The sequence below is a fragment of the Thrips palmi genome, unplaced genomic scaffold (genome assembly GCF_012932325.1).
Source record: "Thrips palmi isolate BJ-2018 unplaced genomic scaffold, TpBJ-2018v1 HiC_scaffold_1, whole genome shotgun sequence".
Lineage (NCBI taxonomy): Eukaryota > Metazoa > Arthropoda > Insecta > Thysanoptera > Thripidae > Thrips > Thrips palmi.
The window spans coordinates 8,254,750-8,272,847 of NW_023144620.1; the positions used below are offsets into that span (position 1 = coordinate 8,254,750).

The following is an 18,098-nucleotide window of genomic DNA, read 5'->3' on the forward strand; positions in this document are numbered from 1 at the left end:
GGGGGCGGCGGCCTGTCTGCCCGCGGCTTATGCCCGCAGAGAAGGATTTACAGCGGAGTCCGGGGGACGCGGCGGGACGCGGAGGAGCAAGAACGGGGACTTCTTCGGGAAGGGGACGGATAATTGGAGCTCAGCGACTACACCACTGCTGCACCGCATCCGTCGGGACAGAACCGCCTTTTTTTCGTTCCCTCGCTGACTGCCCGCTCCGCTCACGTGCACCGGAAATAGTTTCGTTATTGTCTAACGACAAGCGGACGTCTCTCTGCGACGTCCGATTCTCGATTCCAAGGTCAAGATAAAGATGAAGGACTCAGAGCTCCGCTGCGGACAGGCTGACAAACACAAAGACAAACAGACAGACCGCACGCGACCGAACGAAGTTTTGCCATTGCTCAGCCAAAATCTTGTTCGGGAGACAAAGACTGGTGTACGTGTACTCAGGCCCTGCGCGATCAGCTTTATGTGACTGTGTGAGACAGAGTATGTGTGTGCGCTCGCTGCGCGCCAGGGTTCAAGTTGTGACGAAATGCTGCAAGCCCTGAGAGCTCCTTTTCTCTCCGCTACCTGCGGCCAAACAATGTTGACGATCGCGGATTCTGCTAAAATCCCGAACAAGGTGCTTAAAACTGGGGGGCGCTTATTTTTTTCGGAGTGTGCCTGAGTCGTTGTTTGAATTTCTGTCGAGGCATGGGCTTATGAAGAAAGTACCTCTGATTGTGCCCGGTGGGATTGGCCGGCCCGCGAGCGCGGCGTTCGGCCCATGATTGGCATGAAGCTGACCAGGGGGTGTCGCAACGACGTCTCGGGTCACGTGCTGCTTGACGGACTGCCGACCAGGGATTGCCGTAGGGTGGCGCAGTGGTGATGCACGACGATGACAAATCTGTGAAAAAAAAATAAATCATCTTGTTTTGGCGGACTTAAAATTTGGGTTGTGAGTGAGTCAAGCTCGCGCTCCGATTTCCCATTGCCGCTGCTGAGATTCGGCCGGATTCGCTGCGGCACCAGGTCGTTAATTGATATTTAAGCGGGCGTGGCAGGATGATTATCCCTGTCCTCGTCGCTCTGCCTCTGTCGCACCCCTACGGTACGCCCCACGCGCCAGAGAGAGACTGCACTGCTCGGAATCGCAGTCGTTCACAGAATAATTAGGCTGGATTACCCGCCCCGCCCAGCACGCGTGCCCTCGCGGCCTGACTCACAGTGGCGCCGCTTCTTCTCGATTCGCTGCAGGGGCCGTTCGTAAATTAGAGTTGGGGGAAAGGGGGGGGGGTCAAGGCATCGCGGGAGAAGCATCGGCGCAGAGGTCGAGAGCCGACCGCCTGCCTAGAGGCTGAGGCCGAGCCAGCGACCCTCCACACGAGGGGGCATTCATGCATCGTGCCCCTGAAATTCACTTCACGTTGTTCGTGGATACCTCCCTCTGGCTGTTCCAGGACAAGTTGAACCGGACAAGCCCAGGACAAGTTTTCAACAACTGAAATGGGACTAGAACCAAGCGCACGGCGCCAGAACGCCCTTCGAACGGAGGATGCCACCGAAGCAGGCCAGAGCCGTGCCCGACTACTGCCCCACAGGCTGCTTCCGAGAGTCGTTCACGTCGCTCTCGCACCAGTACGGGTGCGAGGGAGACAGAGTGACTCTCGGAGTCGGTCTGCTGGTCCACTGTCCTCTGATCCCTGTTGCCCGGCCTAGCCTCGGCCTTGCTCGCGCAGAAAGACAGGGAAGAGCAGCGGCGGCCAGTGAAAGGGTCGAATTTACGCGATCAGTAGGCCAATGCCACGAAGACGTTGCGTCGCCACGCCGCGCCACGCCTGCCTGTAGGTCAGCATCGGCATGTAGGGAAGGGAGTCGCGACAGCGAGGAGCATCCCGGACTGCGAACCGCACGCAGCGCCGCGCCGAGCACCGATCGAATTGCGTGAGGTGAATGGATGGGGCGGGGCCTTGAGCGAGGTCACTGCTGCCAAGACCCCCGGCCAATAAAAGTTTGGAGCAGCGAGCTCTGTCACCAAAGCCGTGTTCACTCCGATTCAAAATACTTGGCCAAGTTGTAATTCAGGTGAGGAACCAAAAAACTCACTCCGAAGCGTGATTAACATGACGTGAGGTTGATGAGTTCATCGGAGTCCATCCCGCTGAATAGGCGCAGTGACCCCAGCATCCTCGCAGCGCCGTGAGAAGAAAAGAAAAGCTAACAGTGGAACTAATCTAAAAATAATCTCGCGAGTGTCCGTCCGATGCATTAGGAAAAGCCAGAGGATAGGGCCGCGCGGGGGCCTCGGCGCACTTAAGGCGCGAGAGACTCGCGGGCCGCGGCGGTGCGGTGACCTTGAAAAGGCGGCGCGTCCTTGGGACTGGCCAGGCCGTGGAGGCCGTGGCCCTGGAGAGGCGCATTGCGTGACCGCGCATGCGCCAGTGACGTCACGCCCCCCTCCCCCCGCTCCAGCAGCCACTCCAGCCACTCCAGCGAGCCGTCGCGCTGGACAAGCAAGTGCCCTGGAAAGGGAACGCGCTCCGCTCGGCCGTCGTCTTCGTCGCTCTGTCTCTCTCGCACCTCTAGGAACGCGCCGTGCGTGCGGGGAAGACAGAGCGACGGCAACGCCTCTCGGAATCGGTCGGCGAGATTCCTCTTCTTGTCCGCACATCTCGGATTCTTACCGAGACTGAAGTGTGGGGATTCAGCAAGTGCTGTCCCTCAAGGCGGGCACAGCACACTGTTCAGCTTGCAGCGCAGTCAAACACGGCCTCCCCGCCCCTCGGGCGGACATTTGAAGCAAATGAAGTCATCGGAACGCTGCTTTCCTGCAGTGCCTTGGCGGGGCGCGGCGGGGCGCGGCCAGCCGGCCAGTCACTGCCATTCCTCCGGCGGTGCATTTATTGCTAATTGCCCCATTTCCAGGGCAGGCGGCCTGGCCAGCCTTCGCACAGGAAGCAATGGGGCAAGAATATCAAGGACCTGGCTGGACTCGGATCGCTGAGACACTGTGTCCCACTGGCCGAGAGCGTCTGTCTGTCCGTCCGTCCGTCCGTCCGTCCGCCCGCGTCCTTCTGCGGCCGTTTCAGGCGATGGCACAATGGCACATTCGGCGAGCTGTACCGCGAGGTGCGTTTGTGGGAACGTTTGCACGAAGGACGGCCAGAGTGTGTGCGTTACAGTGTCGTGGCCGGCGGGCCAGCCGCGCGGGGCACGGCTCCCCCAAGACTCCTTCCTCCGGGTCAAACAACAACAACAACAACAACCTGGCGGTGCAGCCGACCGCCGATTTTCGGCGCTCTTGTTTTTGTTGATTGTCATTGTTTCGTCCTTGTGGAGCGCAGGACGGCGTCGCGGACCTTTCTCTTGGCGTGCGTCGCTCGGGACGACTCGTTAATCTCCGTCACTGCGTTTGCACTGCTTTTGCTCTGCGTTTGCACTGCTTTTGCTCTGCTTTTGCGCTGCTTTTGCTCTGCTTTTGCGCTGCTCCGCGTCGCTGCCGCCGCCGGGGGCCGCGCGGCGGGTTGCCTGCTTTCGGATACAGCTATGTTCAGTGTGGCAATGCCGAGCAATACCGAGCCCGCAGGCCCAGGGGACACTGCCAACGACCGGGGAGACAAACAAGCAGTAGAAAAAAGTTAAAAATACAACAACAACAAAAGCATTTAAAGGTACACGTTTAAATTAATCAGAAAGTGGATTTTACACTGCAGGCGGCAACACGTGTGGCACCTCGGCGCCAACAACTGGCGCAACGCCACTGTACGCCGAGCGCAGCCAGCGCAGCCAGCAGTGCGAGCAGTTTCGCTCTCAGGTATCGCAAGGGCCGCCATTGTGGGCACTAATAATGTGGAAAAGTTGGTGACGCGTTGGTCGCGTGAGCGTCGGGCTGCACGCGTCTGTGTGCGTCTGCGTGTGTGTCGAGGGGGGGGGGGCTGCTGCTGCTGTGATTGAAACTCGAGTCCCCGGCATGCGCGAGCTTTTAGAGAGCATTTTCTAAAGTTTTGCCATTTTGGCTGGACTCGTCTGGCGTCCCGGCGCCACACTGTAGAGACCTCGCAGATTGATAGTGTTGTGTCTCTGGGTGGTGGGTGAGGGTTAGAGGGGGCGAGTCAGGGATCGAGGGAAAGGCAACTGGAACTGATGGGTTTTATTGGTCAGGTTGGTCAAACGCGTGCGGGTGCTACTCGTGGCGCGGCTGGCCGTGCTCTGGGCCCGGGGCGCCGGGGTGTCACAATTTATCGGTTTTCCGACAATGGCCGGCCTCGGCCGGGCTCGGTTGCTTGGGTGCTCGGCTCGGCTCGTCGGGGGAGGGTGCCGGGGGCCGTCAGGAAGCCAGCTTCCCAACACTTCCCCCTCTGTTGCGAAGAAGTCCGCGGCTGCCTCTGCAAGGGCAGGCCCTCGATGTGCGGCGCGGCGTCCGGGTGGTCCGGGTCTGCGTCGGCGGCCCCGTCCAGGGCTCTGATCTGCTTCGGCTCGTTCTCAGCCGCCAGGCCGTCCGCAAGGAACTCGCGTCGTCGCCGAGACAAATTTCAACCTCAGAGGATCGTTTCGCACTGCCATCGACTACTCCCTCGCACTGCAAGCGGCAGGGGAGCGGCCGGAGGCCACAGTGACGAGGCGCGGGCCCTGCGCCCGTCACTGCGTGTCCGTCGAGACGAGGTCTCTCAGGGCGATCACCTCATTCGGTCAAAACGTGTCATCGGCTGCGAGTTGGTGCCCGTCCTGCAGGCTCGACGGCGAGGTCACCGGGCGTGGCACATTTCCGTGTGCTCCCGTACCCTCTTCCGTAGGCAGAGCGCTCTGCTCCTCCGTGCCTGGTACAGCACTGTGCCCCCACGCCCTCCGCCGGCGGAGCACTCGTCAGTGCTACCACGCCGCCCACGGCTCTTGGGGGGACCCCGCGGTCAGAGCTTGCGAACCCTGAGGACCTGCTTTCCTAGCAGCCCATCCTCATCCAGGGGCGGACGCGGGTGGCGGCGAGCTGGTGGATGCCGCTCCGAGTAGAGAGTGCGCGACGCACCCGCCACTGGGAGGGACCCGCAGCTCGACACGCACCGGGGGCTGTTCGGCGCTGCCTCGAGGACACACCTCTCCTTGGCCTCGATCATGCTCCTTGCCGGTCGCAGCCTCGTTCCGTGTGATCGTCGGACTGACATCTCCAGCAAGTCCGGATGGCGGCAGTCAGCTCGGTGAGGACAGCGACGAGGTCCGGAACGGTGGCACCAGCAGTGTTGCCAGGGGTTGGTCCAGCAATGGCCGCTACCTGACGCACGCGCTGGCATTGCGGGGCGTCCTCCAGCTCGCTGGCGATGGTCAGGGCTGACGCCAAGTCCGTGGGGCGCGCCATCAGGAGGAGTCGTCGGGTGGCAACATCGGCAACTCCAGCCAGGAAGTTGTCCAGGACGAGCTTGTCCATCACACTCGGGTTGCGGCCGACAACGGGGTCATCCCGGTACGCGTCTCGGCACAGCAGGTCGACGTGGACGCCGAACTCTCGAAGGCTCTGTTCCGGCTGCTGGCGGGCCGCCTTCAGGCTCTGGACGGCGATGTTTCGCGGCCGCGGTCTGCCGAACCTCGTCTGCAGCGCGCTGTCCAGCTCGGCGAAGTTGGTCAACTGGGTCGCCGTCAGCGTGCTCAGCACGTGGCTTGCCGGCTCGCGGAGTGCCACCACCAGGGCCTCGGCCCACTCGGACATGGGGCGGCCGGAGGCCAGGGCCACGAACTGCGCCCGGTAGAAGGAGTAGTCCGACTTGCCGTCGTAGGTTGGAAAGGTGGCTTGGCGCATCGTGGGCAGGTTCAAAGCCGGCGTCGCTGGTCGGTGGGGCGGGAGGGCCGCGACGGCAGCGACGTCTGTCTGGCTGCCCGTAGACTGCACGAGCACGGGGGCCTCGGGCGCGGCCAGGGGCAAGGGTGGGGGCGCAAGGGCCGCCACGCTCACCGCTGGGCGCGAGGAGGACGCCGTCGTGGCCTCGGGGAAACGGACCGGAGAATGCGACGTCCGGGCGAATCGGCCTGTTGCCGTCCGGGGCTGCCCACGGGAGGTCTCCGGGTGCAGCACTTCAGTGAGGGCCTCGGTCGTCGGGCGCGAACGGGTCGCAGCAGTGCGTCGTGCGGGAGCGCGAGGGGCCGGGTGACGAACGGCACGGCGAGCTGGTGTGCGTGCCGGTGACCGCCGGGCGCGTCGGTGCGACGGCATGGCTGACGTTAGCCTGGCCGGGGTGGCGACGGGGGCTCAGGGCAGGAGTTGCCGTGAAACCGTCCGGAACCACGCCGGGTCAGCAACGGGGGGTCTTCGTTCGCGCCGGGCAACGGCAGGGAGAACAGGACAGGGACGAACCGTGCCGTGAACTACCTGACGCTACGCCGGGCGACTCGGTGCAGTGGGCTAGGCTCGCGAAGGACCCAGGGGGGACGTGACCCCGTAGGCCGTTCGGTTGCTGTCGCTCCGCTGTGCTGGTGCAGGCGCGGACTAGGCCGGCGAAGGGATCAGGGGGGACGTGACCCCGTGACCCGTTCGAAAGCTGTCGTACCGCTGTGCTGTTGGCCGGGCCTAACCTCTCACCGTGAGCTCGGCCCGTCCTCCCTCAATCCCACCGCTGCCACCAGTGTTGTGTCTCTGGGTGGTGGGTGAGGGTTAGAGGGGGCGAGTCAGGGATCGAGGGAAAGGCAACTGGAACTGATGGGTTTTATTGGTCAGGTTGGTCAAACGCGTGCGGGTGCTACTCGTGGCGCGGCTGGCCGTGCTCTGGGCCCGGGGCGCCGGGGTGTCACAATTTATCGGTTTTCCGACAATGGCCGGCCTCGGCCGGGCTCGGTTGCTTGGGTGCTCGGCTCGGCTCGTCGGGGGAGGGTGCCGGGGGCCGTCAGGAAGCCAGCTTCCCAACAATAGAGTGTAGGGGCAGAGTGGAGTGCGACGCTATGCTGCGCGACTGTGCGCTGTGATTGAAAACACGAGCTTTCCATCTCAATTTTGTTTGGTCTTTCATAATTTAATTTCGTTTATTTCGTGTCTGCCGGGGAGAGGCAACGCAGGTGAATTTTTTGCAGGGTTTTCGGTGGTTATGCGAAGTCTCTGCTGGTGGAAAAAGTAGTGGCGATGGCGTCTTCCGCGTGTGATCTGGATCCGCTGCTCCCACTCGGGTCCGTCCACCTTCGGCATCCCCATCCGCGTCGCCGAAAGTGGTTCGGGTATATATAGCATGCAAAACTGAGGAAAGTTGTCATTCGCAAGGGAGTCCTCTTCCGTCTTTGATCAGCCAGCAGCCGCACAAGCAAGGCACCATGAAGGTTTTGGTGAGTCGGACGGATAAAAAAGAAGCAAAAATTGGACTAGTTTGAAATATGAAATGACGCGGTGTTTGGCCGCAATTTGTTTTCTGAGTCGTTCCACTTTGCAGGCACTTATCCTTCTGAGCGTAGCCCTCGCTGCGGCTCACATCCAAGAAGACGGGGGTGCCGTCGGACTGGGGGATTACGTCGAGCCGGCTTACGGGCCAGCCGGGCCGGCCGGGACGGCCCCAGAGGACGTCCACCACCACGAGGAGCACCACGAGGACCACCTACCCCATGAGGACCACCACCACCATGAGGAGCACCTCCACCATGAGGAGCACCTCCACGACGACTACCACCACCACGAGGACCACCACCACCACGTCGAGGCCATCGCCCCGCCCGCCGACGTGCACCCCGTGGAGCCTCCCAGCCCGCACATCGTGGCCAAGAGCGAGGCGCAGCTGACGGGCGTGACCATCCACAAGGCCGTCAAGGTGGCCGTGGCCCAGCCCGTGCCCGTGCCCGTGGTCCGAGACGTGCCCGTGCCCGTCAAGGTGGGCTACAGCGTGCCCGTGGAGCGGCCCTTCCCCGTGTACGTGCCCAGGCCCTACCCCGTGCACGTGGACCGCGCCGTGCCTTACCACGTGGTCCGCGAGGTGCCCGTGCCCGTGGAGGTGGTGGAGCACGTGCACGTCCCCGTACCCCACTACGTGCCGCGCTACCGGCCCGTGCCCGTGCCCCACTACCTGCACAAGCCCGTGCCCGTGCCCGCGCCCTACCCCGTCACCGTCATCGTCAAGGAGCACATCCACAAGAAGGCCGGATGGCTGTGGTAAAGGAGGCCGCTGTCAACCCGACGCAAAAAAAAAAAAAAAAAAAAACTCTAGTCCGCGCTACCCCCCAAAGTGCCATTTATTGTTAAGTTTTATAAAATGTTTGTTATTGTTGAATATTAAAAACAAAGTTATTGAAAATGTTTGTAAATCTTTCGAGATTCCTCCTGCCTTGGAACCATAACCACCATGTTTCCATAACACAGTAAAAAACGAGTGTGTGGCCGTTGTCAAGTCGGTCGGCGTCGTTCCAGAACAACTGTGTGCGCTTCAAAGTCGAGACCTATTTTCATTATTGGGCCTGCCGCGAACTCGTGTTATCCTGTCACGGGTCTTTGGCACTTCCCTTTAAATTGATTGATGCATGTGGCCCTTGTAGGCAAGAACGAGATGGGCCTGCCTCCGAGCAAAGTAATCACTCAGGCCGATAAATGCGAGAAGCTGCGTTTAAAAGACGACCCTTTGTTGGCATTTTCTGTGAACGGAGCAAACGGCTTGGGGTGCGGTACGGTTAAAGCGCACCGAGAGGACCTGGTGGGAAAATTAAATGTTGAGGACTCGAATTATGTAGGCCCTGTAGTGGAATGTCAGTGATGTTGGCACTAGTTTACATTCACTTGTGTGGAAAAGATTTAACGATGTGGGAGACGTTGTACAGGAAAGTACAAATGATATAGCAAGGTTGGGGGAAGGGGGAGCGGAGGGATCCCTCGTGGACAACCTTTTTTCGGGATGGCCTACTTTGCCGACGCCGGGCGCCTTACGAGCACGGGGTAGGCAACCACGTGACTACGACGCAGCAGTGTGTAGCGGGATGGCCTACCCTGCATTGCCATTACCATTAAGGGCTTGGCGCTGGGCGGGCAGGGTAGGCAACCACGTGACTACGACGCAGCAGTGTGTAGCGGGATGTCCTACCCTGCATTGCCATTACCATTAAGGGCTTGGCGGTAGGCGCCTTAAGAAAGCAGGGTAGGCAACCATGCGGCCACAGAGCACCAATGTGAGACGGAGATCTAGTGCCACAGCAATACTCAGAGACCCGATGTTGCATAACTTTAAATCAAAGTATAATGTACTTTTGGCGTTTCGAAAAAAATTAACAACATCGATATATTTTCTTAATTATTTATTTAACAACTTTGTTTGTAACAGTTTCATGACAACAAGTATTTAATTAAATCCAGCTTGTTACTGGATGGCACTTGGGAACCTAATGGGCAAACTCAACAACAGCAACGACTAGATAACACGGACTCAACAGCTGACTAGACTGAATAGATGAACAACGCAATCACAGGTTTCATGAAATGGATGAATGAGTGAATGAACTTGAAAGATGAAAACTAGGAGAAATTAAATTTCTAGCTCCGCCACCCTAAATCACCACCAACCACCCTTCTTGTGGATGTGCTCCTTGACGAGGATGGTGACGGGGTAGGGCTGGGGCACGGGCACGGGCTTGGGGACGTAGTGGGGGACGGGCACTGGCTTGTAGTGGGGGACGGGGACGGGGACCTGCACTGGGATCTTCTCCTCGACATGGACGGGGTACGGCACCTCCTTGTAGACGGGCACCGGCACGTCGCGGTGGACGTGCACGGGGTAGGGCTTGTCGACGTGCACGGGGTAAGGGCGGTCGACGGGCACCTTGTAGGGCACCTTCACGGGGTAGGGCACCTTCTTCTCCACGGGCACAGGCACGGGCTGGGCCACGCCGATCTTGACGTCCTTGTGGATGGTGACGGCGTTGACCACGGCCTCGCTCTTGGAGATGACGGTGCCGGCAGGGATGGCGGGCCCGGGGACCGGCGCGGGGACGGGGGCGGGGATGGGGGCGGCCTCCAGGGGGGCCGCGATGGGGGCGGGGGCGGCTAAGCTGGGGGTGAAGCCACCGGAGAAGCTGGGTCCGCTGGAGAAGCTGGGGCCACTGGAGAAGCTTGGTCCGCTGGAGTAGCTAGGGCCACTGGAGAAGCTGGGACCGCTGGAGAAGCTAGGGCCGCTGGAGTAGCTAGGTCCGCTGGAGAAGCTTGGGCCGCTGGAGAAGCTAGGACCGCTGGAGAAGCTCGGGCCGCTGGAGAAGCTGTGGGAGTGGTCGTGCCCGGAGGAGAAGCTGTGGGAGTGGTCGTGCGCAGAGGGGAAGCTGGGGGCGGGGGCGGAGTAGCTGGGTGCGTAGCTCGGAGCGTAGCTGGGAGCGTAGCTGGGAGCGTAGCTGGGAGCGTAGCTGGGAGCGTAGCTGGGGGCAGCGTAGCTGTGAGAGTGGTCGACGGCGGGCAGGGGCGCGGAGAAGCTGGAGTGGTCAAAGCTGGGGGCGGGCAGGGACAGCGCTGGTCCGTGCGAGTCCGCGATGCTGATGCCGGGGCCGTGGCTGGGCCCGCTGTAGCTCAGGGTGTCGTAGGACGGGCCGTGGTGGTGGCCCAGAAGGTTCCCTCGCTTGTAGCGATTGTAGTTGCGTGGACGCTCTGCCGCCAGAGCTAGGGCAACCCCAAAAAGGACAAGTGCCTGCGGGACGAGAGAGTGAGACAGATGTCAGTCCATTGCGAAATGAGCTGGCGCGGTTGTTGTCCAACCTGTACTAGCTTTGCACTTACCAAGACCTTCATGGTGCCTCGTGTGTGTGGCGGCTGAGACCTGGACGATCGACGGGTTTGAGCCGACTGATGCCGAATCTTGGCCTCGCCACGGTTTTATACCGTCGTGTCGTCCGACGGTGACATCTCCGGCCCGGGGCAGGGTGGGGGTCAGGGGGCTCAGTTCCGGCCCAGGGCGGCCCAGGGCGGGGCAGCTGGGCTGCGGGGCTCGACCCCACCCGGTCACCTGTTTGGGTCGGCCGAGCCGAGCTGCAGCTTGCCTAGCGCCTACTTCCGCAGCGATGAGACGCGACCAGACTCGGCCAGACGGTGGACCCGAAGGTGCGGAGACGCCGAGCCTCTTCGCCGAAATCAAGTGTCGTTGCCTTGGTCACTATCCACGTCGATTGGGCCCCTTTGAGGGAACGTTTAATTTTTTGCAGATGTGGTGAGAAGAACAGTGCATTTTAATCAGAAGCATGGGTATTATCCTCATCTGCATATCGCCAACCCGTGTTCGAAACCGGTTTCGACTCGACGCAAAGTCAATTGTCACTTTTTCCGGAAGTTTCGAGAAAAGCGACGAAATTAGACCAAAAGCACGGCGGTGATTTACGCCAGGGAACCCGTATCTCATCACCGAGCCACACGCGCATCCGCGGGGCGGGGGCAGAGAGGGGGAGGGGATGGGTCGAAGGCAGAAGCAGCTAGACGACACGGTCCTGCAGCCGACTCTTTTTTTATGCCATTTCTTAAATCCCATTAGGAAGATGAAAGTTAAAGCAGGCTGGCACATTGTTATGTAAAGGCGCGCCGCGTCGCCGTGGACAGTGTGCCGGACACCGAAGCGAGGAGGATCAGCAGCATCAGCGCCGGACCGCTGGAGGGCGCCCCGCTGCGCCGCGCCCCTCTCTCTCGCACTCGTGGGGCGTGCCGCGCGGGTGCGAGAGAGACAGACCGTGCCCGGGCCATGGGTGTGGCCTGGTCTAGGTCGGGGCTCGGCTCGGCGACTCGGCGGCTCAGCTTGGCTGGTCGGCCCGGCGGCCGGGTCGGGTCGGGTGACGCTCATAAAGGCCGTTTGTTGACACTCCGTTTGCGCCTCGGACACGGCGTCCTGCTGGCTGCCGGCCTGCCTGCCCCATTCATCCGGTCCTCATTCATTCCGCCCGTTTCACGGAAAAAAGGAGATGCGTGCGAAATGGGGCCGAGGAGCAACGGTGACGACGCGGCGGCGCGCTATGAGAAATCGCGCTCAAGTGTAGTATCCAAATGCGGCGCTTCGTTAAACTTCGCAGCTTCACCTTCAGCGAGTCCCCATACCGACGTTGTGCCAATAATGCCTGTATTCTGGACAAGAGCGAAGTGAAACTTTAGTCACGCCGTGTAACACGGTCACCTTGTCTTTAGAACAATAAACGTAATGTTGAATCTGAATCGGGCAGCTCGAAAGAGAGCGACTTGCACTGCTGTAGTTAAGTCAGTTTTGTAAAGTGTTTCTCTATTATTGCCCGGGGCGGGAGGGAACCAATGACAGCTGCCACTCCGGGGAAGCCGGTAAAGTCTGCGCGCGGCACGCCCTGGGCACACCGGGCAGAGTCTGCGGACTGACTCCGAGAGTCGTTCTCGTCTCTCTGTCTCTCTCGCTCGGGGTGCCCGTGAGTGCGAGGGAGACAGAGCGACGAAAACGACTCTCGGCATCAGCCAACTCGACGAAAAGGGAAGCGAGATGCGTGACCTTTGGCGGAAATAGAAAAGACGGGAATATTTCGCAAACTTCCTCAAGTCAGCGCCAGGTTTTGGGCGGGCCGGCTCTCCGCCACTGCGCTCTGATCCACCCTAGTCACCTCTCTCTGCATCGGTAGAAAACAGTTCAGGAAAAAGTTCAATGCCAGGTCAATCGCACTTGCAAACCACGAAGATTCCGTCCACTTTTCTCGCACAGGAGCGACCCCTGTAGAGACTACGGAGAACCAGTAAGGAAAGTACGCGTTTTTTCCGCACACTTTCTGTCCCAAGCTCCGAAAATTTTTACAGTGTGTCCACTGCGCGGGCGGGGGCGGCATCTCGGCTGCATCGACGGAGAGTCATGTTTCGGAAACTCGGCTGTCATTTCGCTGTTGTCTGAGCTAACTTACAAGGGCCGCGCTCGCGGTCCTCTTTTTCCTCTCTGGTTTGGTCGCCAGCGAATCGGGGACGCGAGCTTTACGCAACGATGCGAGACATTTCCAGCGGCGAGCGCTTCTATCTGATGAGTGCAGGAAAGTGAGACGCTTTGCGACGTTTTCAAAGGCCCTGCATTGACGGGGTGTGCTAGTCAGCGTCTGACGCGGTGTGGGGCGTTGCCTACCTTCGGGGTTTCCACGTTATTTTTGTTCGCAATTATTTTACGTTAATGTCCATAAACGTAAAATAATTCGCTCGAAAAGAACTTGCGACGAATGACGGACAACGTACGCATCGCGGCTTTCATGACACCTACCGCTTAACTGATTTTCGCTCAACTTTTTTGGCCTCTGGGTGCTGGGTGGGGGGAAGTCCTGCCTCCCCTTCGGAGACTGATTCCCCCCCCCCCCCTGCCGAGGATGCTTGTACGATTTCGGCCTGGAGGCGTCATAGGGCCCAGCGCCTCGTCAGGCCTCGACAGATTCCCGGGGGAGTGGCTGGGGACAGCTGGCACGCCAGAGATGCTATCCTAGGAGATCGACCTGGCCGTCGGGATGGCCATAAACTGTCACCAGCGCCGCCGAGCGTCGCCGAGCGTCGCCGAGCGCCGCTAGCCACGCTGGCGCTCCCAGGCACAGCAGCCGAAACGAGAAAAGGAGGCGCTTCGCTTGCGCAAGCGCGTGTTTATAGCGGACCGACGCTTGCAACGCGAAAAAAGAAAGGTTTTCGGAATTGCGTTAGCTAGGAGCTCGAGTGCATTCTGCACAAAGTGAGTTGAGATCCATGCGTCGGCTGCTTAGGCATGTCCCTCGGGTCCCGCGCCACGTGCCGACATCAAAGCCCTGTGGCGCCGCGTCTCCATGTTTTAGCGGAGAGATCCTCGAAGAAGGGCGGCAGGACAGAAAAAAAAGGATGCGTTTTGATTGGTAAAATTAAGCAACCCCCGAATGGCTTGTCCTTCATCATCGGGATTTTTATGTTTTTTTGGCGCGCTGGTCGCCGCGGTCCGCGGTCTGTGTTGCGACAAAGATGCCGCAACGCGGGCGGGCGTCTTCGGACTCCATCGGACTCCATTCATCGAGAATGTGTCGTCCGAGGCTCTGTCGTATCAAGGCCTGCACCAATTTGGTCGTCCGTTTTTTGTGTGAGAGTTTCGCCCCTCCTGAAAAGATGCATCTATAAAAGATACAAAGATGCGCTGCAACAGCGCCAGATCGTCGCCAACCGTCAAGGAGCAACCACGAGCCTCCAGAGCCGCCATGAGACTCCTGGTAAGTTTCAAGCGAGCTTTGTTGCTTGACCAGTGCAATGGCATTTATTTGTGATAGTAAACATTTTTGCTTTTACAGGGTTTACTTCTGTTGGTGGCGGTCGCCGCGGCCGCGTCCGACTCTGACAAGCAGAGCGACACGCAGAGCGACAAGAAGGGCGTCAAGAAGAGCGTGGAGTCGAGCGACAAGCAGAAGGCGACCAAGGGCAAGCGAGGGGTGTTCGGCGAGGCGTACGGCTACGGCCACCACGCCCCGGCATTCGGCGGCTACAGCTCCGGCCTGGCAGCCCCCGCCTACAGTGCCCCAGCCTACAGCGCGCCGGCTTTCAGCGCGCCATCCTACAGTGCGCCAGCGTTCAGCGCGCCATCCTACAGTGCCCCAGCGTTCAGCGCGCCATCCTACAGTGCCCCAGCCTTTAGCGCACCTTCTTACAGTGCTTCAGCGTTCAGCGCGCCTTCCTACAGTGCCCCAGTGTTTTCAGCAGGCGCCGTCGCCACCCCCTCGTACGCCGCTCCAGCCTTCTCCGCCTCCAGCATCGCCGCCCCCGGGTTCCCCGCCGCCGTCGCCGCCCCTCAGGTGACGGAGACCGTCCAGCAGGGCAACGTGCCCACCACGACCATCGTCCACCAGAGCACCGTCGCCGTGCCCCAGCCGTACGCCGTGCCCTACGAGACCCGCGTGCCCGTCCAGGTGCCCGTCCCCGTGCACGTCCCCGTCGACAGGCCCGTGCGCGTCGAGGTGCCTCGCCCCTACAACGTGTACGTCGACCGCCCCGTGCCCGTGACCGTCGAGAAGAAGGTGGCGTACCCCGTCAAGGTGCAGGTCAAGGTACCCGTGCAGGTGCCGGTGCACTACGACGTGCCGCAGCCCTACCCGGTGCGAGTGGAGGTGCCGCAGCCCGTGGCGCAGCCCCAGGCCGTGCCCGTGTACGTCAAGGCCCCCGTCGAGCACTACGGCCACCACCACCACCACTACGCCCCCGCGCCGCCCAGCTGGTGAGGAAGGACCAGCCGTCTAGTCAAATTCATTGCTCATCGTGCATTGTAAATATCTCATGTATTCCATGCTCACTTTAGTCATCTCAGTCGTCACGCAAACATTCTAGAGTAAAGATCGGAAATAAAATTGAAAAAAAAAATTTATTTCACGTAACTTTACTGACCACAGACATAACCCCGTTAAAAGTAAAGGCGAAAACGCACAACAACAGCTCTTTTTCCCACCACTGTAAAAAAAGAAGTGCGACCCACAACGCTTCCTTGGACAAAAGGGGGACCAGACAGTGAGGCGGGTGGAGGCAGACCGGTCGGGCGAACTCGGACGGACGTCGATCCGGTGTCGCATGGACGACAAAGTGACCACCAGTACAGGGCAATGGGGCAGGCCCGCCTCCCGAGAACGAACTATACTCTTTTCGAAAGACGGGCGCGGTGAGTCACCTATGGCGGGCAGGGTCCATAAAGAAGGCTCGGCGTCGCGATGAGGCAAAATAAAAAAAAAACTTAAAAAAAAACTTGTCAGGAAGGAAACGCGGCCGGTCCAACGGCGAGCCAGGCTGCGGGACTCTCTACCATCCTCTACACGTGTACTCCGCCCCGCCGAATCCAGACTCCAGCACCGCGACGTCGGCGGCGTGCTTGGTGGTTTCACCGCCCTGTCATTCACCGCGGCTGGGTCTCCGTCCGAAATCATGACCTACAGCAATCCGGCACCGACACCCCACTACCACGTCCAAGTGAGACAGCTGCCCGCCGCTCCTCTCTCGCTCTTGCCGCCTGCGTGGGTGACGGCGTTGGGCACGTTGACGAGAGATCGCGACCTACCACATTTCCCCCCGCGGAGCTCGTGAGGCACTTGTCACCACTCATTTGCGAGTTTTATTCCCCACTCTTTCCACTCCCCCCCCCCCCCGCACAGGCTTACAGACTGCCAGCGTTAGGTTAGGTTAGGCCCGCGCCACACGCCGCCGCTTTTACGGCCCTGTTCACGCGGCTCGTTATTCGCAGTCGACTGCAGGCTACGAAAACGACTCCCGGAATCAGTATAGTCCACTGCGAGCTGGGCCAGCGGCACAGCACGCCTGCCAATAATTATCCCCGCGGCGGAAGTATGTGGTGGCCGGCGTCGTGGCCGTCGCGGCCGTGGTGCTGGGACAGGACAGAGGGCGGCTTCCTTTGCGGCGTGCTTTGGGTGCCCCGGCGCAGCGCGCAGGCGCATTGTGGGGAAACGGGTTGCCGTGGCGCATGCCTTTTGGAACAGGAACCGGTCGCGGTGTCCAGCCACGTCCAGCCGCCCGGTCAGTGTGTATGTGTGTATTGGCGGCTCTCTGTGTGCGTGAGTTTGTGTGTGTCCACTGGGCGGGTGCTGCCGGACCGGGTGGGACGGACACCTTGCGAATATCTTTAGCGGGAGAGAAAGAATGAGATCCAAGTTGCGAGGGGCGGGGCGGGGCGGGGCGGCCGAGGCAGGGCTGGGCTCTCCAAAGGCGCGTAACGCAATACCCTGCGGGCCAACTGATCGCATGCACCCCGTGTTCGGAACGCCGCCGTTACGACATACACACACACACACACACACACAACCGGATGCTCCAGTTTAGCGATATTTTGTGACGGCCCCCGGCCCTGCCCTGCCCTGCCCAGCCCGCTCTCGGCTTGCTATCAGGGTCCGGTGGCCGGCAGTGGCCGGCAGTGGCCGGTCCGCCGGGGAGGCGGAGGAAAATAAGGGAAATAAGAAGGAAGGGGGAGGGGGGCTGTCGTTGCGGCATCGCCCCACCCTGCGCATGAACACACCCGTACTGTCACTTTTGGGCCCCTGCCCGCCCCGCCCCGCCCCGCCCTGTGTCCTGCACTCGCACTCGCACCCACCCCGCAGGCTGGTCCGGTCAAGCCGTATAAAGCTGCGGGGGTCCGCACAGGCCGGCAGAACATTTTGTTCCGCTGAAGCAACGAGTGCTTCTCACATCCCCGACATGAAGCTGATGGTGAGTGCCGTCGCGTGCCGCGCCGAGTTCAGCAGCGCGTTCGAACTGCTGTTTTTGCGAGTGTAGTGTGGTGTCTCTGTGCTGCCTCCATGGATACCATCATCAACGGCCTGCCTGGGCGCTCATCGGCGGCCTCGCCTGCGAGTTGACAAGCTTGGTGCTCTTGTTGCAGTTGGTGGTCGTGCTGTTGGTGGGGGTGGCGGCCGCGTCCAAGGACAAGCGGGGCGTCTACGGCGAGGCCCTGGGCTACGACGCGGGCTTCGCGGGTGTCAACGGCCTCTACGGCTACGGCGTGCAGGGCGTGCCGGCGGCCTACGCCGGCCTGCCCTACGCAGGCGTGCCCACCGAGCTGGGCTCCTCCGTGCTCATCGAGAAGCAGGTGGCCGTCGGCGTGCCCCAGCCGTACGCCGTGCCCGTGGAGAAGCCCGTGCCCTACGCCGTGAAGGTCCCCTACGCCGTGCCCGTCGACAGGGAGGTGCCCGTCGACCGGCCCTACCCGGTGCCCGTCGTCAAGCACGTGCCCGTCCCCTACGAGGTGCAGGTGCCCGTCAAGGTGCCCGTCTACAAGCACATCGTCAAGCACGTGCCCTACCCCGTCGAGAAGATCATCCGGGAGCCCGTCTACATCGAGAAGTCCGCGCCGCCGCCCGTCAAGATCATCGTCCGCAAAACCAGCGGCTGGAAGCTGGGCGGCGGCCTGGGCCACGGCGGCTGGTAGGGCTGGCGACGAGGCTGGCGATGTGCTTGGAGAAACTCTCCGCCGTCGAGGGGACTCGAACCGCAGGTCGATCGAGAGTCCAAGTCCCCATGCTCAAATTTTTGTAACTGTCATTTGTTTTTGTTTTTTGAGTGCTATCGATACTAGATTGTTATTGTTGTTGAGTGTTCGGTTTCGTTCATCCTAGTCACTGCATCAACACATCTCACCACCATGTCATGCTTCATACGTCATAATAAATTTATTTTTTAAGAAACGATTTGTTCCTTATTATCGGTGCATATGTGGAGGCGATTCCTGATT

At 60.5% G+C, this 18,098-nt stretch overlaps 4 protein-coding genes across 4 annotated transcripts; 3 read left to right on the forward strand and 1 right to left on the reverse strand.

Annotated features, from left to right (window-relative positions):
- The first annotated feature begins 7,217 nt into the window (after positions 1-7,217).
- Positions 7,218-8,093, forward strand: LOC117643709 (mantle protein-like). Its single transcript, XM_034382766.1, has 2 exons — positions 7,218-7,275; positions 7,380-8,093. The coding sequence occupies exons 1-2, from the start codon at positions 7,264-7,266 to the stop codon at positions 8,091-8,093; spliced, it is 726 nt and encodes a 241-aa protein (XP_034238657.1). The 5' UTR covers positions 7,218-7,263.
- Positions 8,094-9,204: 1,111 nt separating this feature from the next.
- On the reverse strand, positions 9,205-10,738 carry LOC117652217 (skin secretory protein xP2-like). The gene is made up of 2 exons (XM_034397372.1): positions 10,682-10,738; positions 9,205-10,592 (listed from the first exon to the last, which is right to left on the reverse strand). The coding sequence occupies exons 1-2, from the start codon at positions 10,691-10,693 to the stop codon at positions 9,474-9,476; spliced, it is 1,131 nt and encodes a 376-aa protein (XP_034253263.1). The 5' UTR covers positions 10,694-10,738; the 3' UTR covers positions 9,205-9,473.
- A 3,278-nt stretch (positions 10,739-14,016) lies between these two features.
- Positions 14,017-15,093, forward strand: LOC117643715 (proline-rich protein 1-like). The gene is made up of 2 exons (XM_034382776.1): positions 14,017-14,094; positions 14,173-15,093. The coding sequence occupies exons 1-2, from the start codon at positions 14,017-14,019 to the stop codon at positions 15,091-15,093; spliced, it is 999 nt and encodes a 332-aa protein (XP_034238667.1).
- Positions 15,094-17,037: 1,944 nt separating this feature from the next.
- LOC117638934 (zinc finger protein 512B-like) lies at positions 17,038-18,051 on the forward strand. Its single transcript, XM_034374203.1, has 2 exons — positions 17,038-17,077; positions 17,250-18,051. Exons 1-2 carry the CDS (start codon positions 17,066-17,068, stop codon positions 17,793-17,795), a joined length of 558 nt encoding a protein of 185 aa, XP_034230094.1. The 5' UTR covers positions 17,038-17,065; the 3' UTR covers positions 17,796-18,051.
- The last annotated feature ends 47 nt before the right edge of the window (positions 18,052-18,098 follow it).